This window comes from Aegilops tauschii, chromosome 1 (genome assembly GCF_002575655.3).
Source record: "Aegilops tauschii subsp. strangulata cultivar AL8/78 chromosome 1, Aet v6.0, whole genome shotgun sequence".
Taxonomy (NCBI): domain Eukaryota; kingdom Viridiplantae; phylum Streptophyta; class Magnoliopsida; order Poales; family Poaceae; genus Aegilops; species Aegilops tauschii.
The window spans coordinates 501,482,987-501,488,059 of NC_053035.3; the positions used below are offsets into that span (position 1 = coordinate 501,482,987).

General features: G+C 42.8%; 1 protein-coding gene across 1 annotated transcript; it reads left to right on the forward strand.

The window, feature by feature from the left end:
* The first annotated feature begins 709 nt into the window (after nt 1-709).
* LOC109766448 (uncharacterized) lies at nt 710-2,910 on the forward strand. The gene is made up of 3 exons (XM_020325211.3): nt 710-923; nt 2,258-2,421; nt 2,507-2,910. Exons 1-3 carry the CDS (start codon nt 810-812, stop codon nt 2,679-2,681), a joined length of 453 nt encoding a protein of 150 aa, XP_020180800.1. The 5' UTR covers nt 710-809; the 3' UTR covers nt 2,682-2,910.
* The last annotated feature ends 2,163 nt before the right edge of the window (nt 2,911-5,073 follow it).

A 5,073-nucleotide genomic window follows, 5' to 3' on the forward strand; every position in this document is an offset into this window, starting at 1 on the left:
ATTTTGAAGTTCAGATTTTTTTCTCAAATCCGTGATCATTATTTGCATTTTTATAAAAATATCTTGAATATTTTTGGTACATTTTTTAGATTCGCGAACTTTTTCAAATTTTTGAATATATTTTGAATTCGTGAGAATTTTTAAATCTATGATATCTTAACACTAGATTTTTTTTCAAAATATAAGGTTCTTTCACCAAAAAATGTTGATTTTTTATGAACATTAAAACGAATTTTGAACATTTTTAAAAAACCACTAGTATTTTGCATATTTTTAAAGAAGTACAAAACATTTTTTCACAATTCTAGAAAATTATTTAAAATTCATGTAGCTATAAAATGGCTACAAACAGGTCAGGAAATCCTGTAGCTATAATAGCCCTGCTATCCCATCCCGGGAAAAAACCAAAGGAATCGCAAAAACCAGTAAATGGATGGGCACACGATGCACCGGGTGAATCAAACATATTAGGCCAAATGAAAAAACATGATGATTTATAGGTGTTGGCTAAATTACCTGTTTTAGGGATTTTTGGATAAATAAAATACTGAAAGAAAAAATATTTCTACAAAAACTGGTAGCTAAAAGTTGTTTTTTTTTACATAACTGGTAGCTAAAAGCTAAAATAAAATTATAAAAACGAAAAATGAAAAAAATTGTCCGAAAGCAGTGGTTGAGGCCCACAAGGGGAGCCCGGTAGGGCTTGTCGCTCGGGTATGTAAAAATCGGTGTGGAGCCATCGTCTGTTTCCTCTCCTCTTCTGTCTCTCGAGTCTCGATTTGCGCCGGCGGCGGAAACAATTCATCTCCATGGCGGCGACCGCGCTCCGGACCATCTGCCAGCGGATCGGCGGCCGCGCCCTCCGGCCATCTCTGGCCGCGCAGCAGAACCAGCCTACCACCTGTCGCCTCTTTCACAGCACGGTACCCCCCCTCCCCTCCCCTCCACGTCCGAACGCAGTTGACGGCGGCCATAGATCGGTTTCCTCCCGATTTGCCATATTTTCGCCCCTTGTTTGCTCCCATCGTAGGAACCCTAACCCTAGTAATGCGGATTCTCCCCTGCTGGCCTGTGAATGCCGGTGACTCTCTTCTATTCTGCAAGGATGCTTGGGAACAAGATGGCTTGCTGATGGACCGATAGGAGCACCTCTTTTGCTGTTTAGGAGGATCTCTCAGTCCAGCAATTCATGGATCCTCGAGACCATCTGCACAACTTTCACCAGCCTCCATCCTTGGAGGTCTGGAAGAGCTTCAGGACCTCCAAATCAAATTGAACAGTGTGCGGCTCGAGCCTTGGAGTCCTGATGATTGGATCCTATATTGGGGGGGATGTACGATACTGGCCAAATAAGTGGATAGATTCTGCTTCAGGCAAATACAACCCTCCCCTGTTCAGACCAGCATATGGAAATCCAAGTGCATCATGAAACAAAAGTTTTCGCTTGGTTATGTTCATGGATAGACTGAACACTAGGAATATGCTTAAGAGCAGGCACTTTGATATTGGAGAGGATTCGTTCTTGCCTCTATCAAGTATGATGATGACGTGGAAGAAACCACCATACACCTATTCTTTGCTTGCACATTCAGTGCTGCTTGTTGGAATACCATTCATATTACCTGGGACCCCTCCCCACAAGGGGTCTACCTGAGATGATGACGCTGAGCTATGCTGCTACTGCCTGGCCGCATATAAATTGTTCAAACAAATTGTGTACCTGGCTGCCTGGAATATCTGGAAGCAAAGAAACAGGAAATACTTCTGGTTTGACTCCTAGTACATTGGAAGCGTGGGCTGCTGTGCTTAAGGAGGATTTAAATCAACTTAAGTTCAGGGTCTCCCCTGATCTATCCGACTTCCTAACCTCTTCTGTAAATTCCATTGTACTCTGCATGTTTAATTAGCAACCTAGCGCTTCCTTCTCGTTTACCAAATGCTACAATCTGAATCTGAAAGAAGGGCATAATAATCCTGGAGTCCGAATTTGCTTGATATGCTGCTGGTCTCCATTTACTTGCATGCTTGACTGAATTTAGCTGGGCGCTAGTGCTGTCAGACTCTAGTGCTGAATGGCATAAACATTGCATTGTTTGCCAATTGATTGATTGCATGCCTCTTGGAATCTTTTTGAGTGCTACTGCTGTCATAAAGCATATGTATACCTCCTCTACTTCTGAGATAAACATCGATATTGATCTGTTCCGGATTTGGGTTAATGCGGATTCTCCCTGTCTTGCTGTCAATAACAATGCAGACCAAGATGCAGAAGGCAGACGCAACTCCTTCGGCTGAGATCCAGCAGGTCAAAGAAGAGCTCTACCGCATGATGTCTGAAAACAGGGAGAAGATAGGAAACCAGAAGGGCCTGATCAAGCACCTTTCATCCCATGTGGAGCCTAAACCTGAGGACCCCGTCTGGTATGATTTGAGCCCGGTATTGTTCTATATGCCTGTTACAGTCTTGGTTTACATGGGCTCTGATCTCTCATGAACTGCCCTGCAGGCGCTTCTATCGCAGGGCAAAATGGTACCATTTAGTCATGATGTATAGCCCAGCATTCCTTTATGGCTACATGTCTATGTTGGATGTGCCTGATGGCAAGAAGGAGATGACGCCAGCTGAGAAGAATGATTTTAACAAGAGGATGGCCGCGTTGATGCCCAATGTAGAACTTTGAGGACAGCTAGTTGCATAGCGACTAACCCCAGCACTTTATGTAGTTGCCATTGCTCTGTTTGGACACTGCGGCTTTGTTAGACTAAATTATCCGTCATGTTTAGTGCGGTTGTAAGTTATGGTAAGGCTGAACTAGCTGCGATGCTTGGTGAAAAGTGCTATCTTATATGTTAAGACTGAGTTATCAGTGAGAATGTTGTCTCAAGTGGTATAGTACTATGTTGATGTTATTTTGGTGTCTCTTGGCAAGTTGTTTGTTTGTTTGTTTGTTCAAGGATGTGGGAGCTATTTGCTCACCCTGTTCTTCATTTGTCTCATGCCATGGCGCAGAGAAGTACTCTGCTCAAGATAGAAAGAACTGAATCCTAGTAGTCACTTTCTTTACGGGAGATAAATTTTTTAGCTGATGTGCTGTGTGATACCTCGTAAATAAGAAGTGGTGCAATGCAGTTTAGCACTATGTTACAAGCGAAGGCATATCAGGGTCCAATCCTGACGATTCTTATTCATACTTTTGTTGGGGAATTATTCTTATTCATATTTTGCTTGTGTTGGGGTACAAGAATGTACACATTTCTTGCAATCCACTGTATGCATATATGATTTTCTGCATTTTTTCGAAAATGTTCAAGTTTGAAGCAAAAATTTGAAATTGCCAGCTAAAAAACAATTTTTTTGTCGAAACCCACTGGACGGAACCGGCTGCTAGATGTATGACCACGCCATGAACTTCTTTTTTTAGCAACCAAAACAGCAGGAGAGGCTCCTACTGTTATATATAAAATGAAAACAGAGTTATTTACAAGAATATGGGGCATTGTAAATAACAGAGGCAATAAACGGGTCTAGAAAGTGTGAGAGCTCAGAGGAGACTCTGTATTTGAGTGGCTTCAAATCCTCCTTGAATTGAGTGGCGCAAGCAGGCAGACTTGGGTTGATGCCATCAAAATGTTTTCTGTTTCTCTGCTTCCATATGTTCCATGCAGCAAGATAAACAATTTCCTTGAAAGCTTTATGTGGCCAAGCAGAAGAGGCCCTGTGAAACATTTCATCCAGCCCTGGGCTTGTGTCCCAAGATATGTTGATAGAGCTCCAGCAACTATTGCTAAATGAGCATCCAAAGATAAGATGGATGTTAGTTTCTTCCACTGTCGAGCACAACAGACAAGAGAAGTCTTTTCCAATGTTGTACTGCCGTCTTTTAAGGATGTTTCTTGCATTAAGTCTGTCCATAAAGAGCAGCCCTAATGCATTTAGTTCTCCAAATAGAAGTGAGTGAAGGCTGCAGCAATCTGAAACAAAACCTATAGAACTTACTTGGTTTGAACTTGGTTCTCCCCAACATAAGATCCAATCATATCTGCTTAGTGGATCGATTCCAGTACCAGATCAAGCAATTCATCCCTAGCCTCAAGGGGCAGAGGTAAGTGAAAGTTATTAGCAATATTATCAGCCTGCAAGAATTGCTGGATCGATAAATCCTCTTCTCGTACAAAAGAAAAGAGGTGGGCATGGGTTTCGGATAGCAACTCTTGGTTCCGTAGATCTTTACAGAACAAGATCGTGTCACCAGCGTTTACCAGACAGGTTGTGATTCCTCTGTAGGCATCTACAAGAGAGAAGACGTCTTTCCACCAGAAGGAGGTTGAAGGCTTGGTGGCATGGGTTGGATGGTCATTGTAGTGCTTGAACCACATCAGCATGACCCAAGGAATATCCTCTTTGTGCATGAATTTGTGAATGTATTTGAGCAGCATGGCTTGGTTTTGTATTTTCAAATCAACAACACCCAAACCTTCTTTGCATTTCAGTCTGCAGACCAAGTGCCAGGCCGCAAGAGAGTTTGCATGAGCATCCCTGTCTTTCACTTTTCTCCATAAGCAATTCCTTCTTGGTTTATCAATGAGATCTATCGTTCTGTCTTCTGGCAACTTAAGCACACACATGGCATGAGTGACAAGTGCTGATAGATCAATGAGATCATTTGCTTTGTCTTCTAGGACATTGATTGGAATAAGCTGGGATTTGTGATAATTTATTTTCAGAGCTGTTGCCTTGGCATAAGAATCCAGTAGTCCTAACAGTATGTAGCTCAGTAGTTTCTGCGGGCAAGATCAAGATTGTGTCGTCGGCGTACTGTATTACAGGGAATCCCTCCGAGGCAGGTTGCTCGATTGGAAGATGAATATGACCTTCCCGCCAAGCCTGGTTGACCATGGACTGCAAAAGGTCCGCTGCCAAAACGAAAAGGAGAGGGGACAGTGGGCCGCCTTGACGGACACCTTTTCGACACTTAAATTCAGTTCCCGGCACCCCATTCAGTAAAACCGAGGATGAGCCCGAATCCAGTAACTTATTCATCCACATGATCCATCGATCATCAAAGCCCATGT

Excerpts from the sequence above, each read along its gene's own strand:
- LOC109766448 (XM_020325211.3), top strand. The coding sequence starts at position 810 with ATGGCGGCGACCGCGCTCCGGACCATCTGCCAGCGGATCGGCGGCCGC. Across the intron at positions 924-2,257 it reads GTCGCCTCTTTCACAGCACG|ACCAAGATGCAGAAGGCAGA; the intron begins GTACCCCCCCTC and ends ATAACAATGCAG. Across the intron at positions 2,422-2,506 it reads AAACCTGAGGACCCCGTCTG|GCGCTTCTATCGCAGGGCAA; the intron begins GTATGATTTGAG and ends ACTGCCCTGCAG.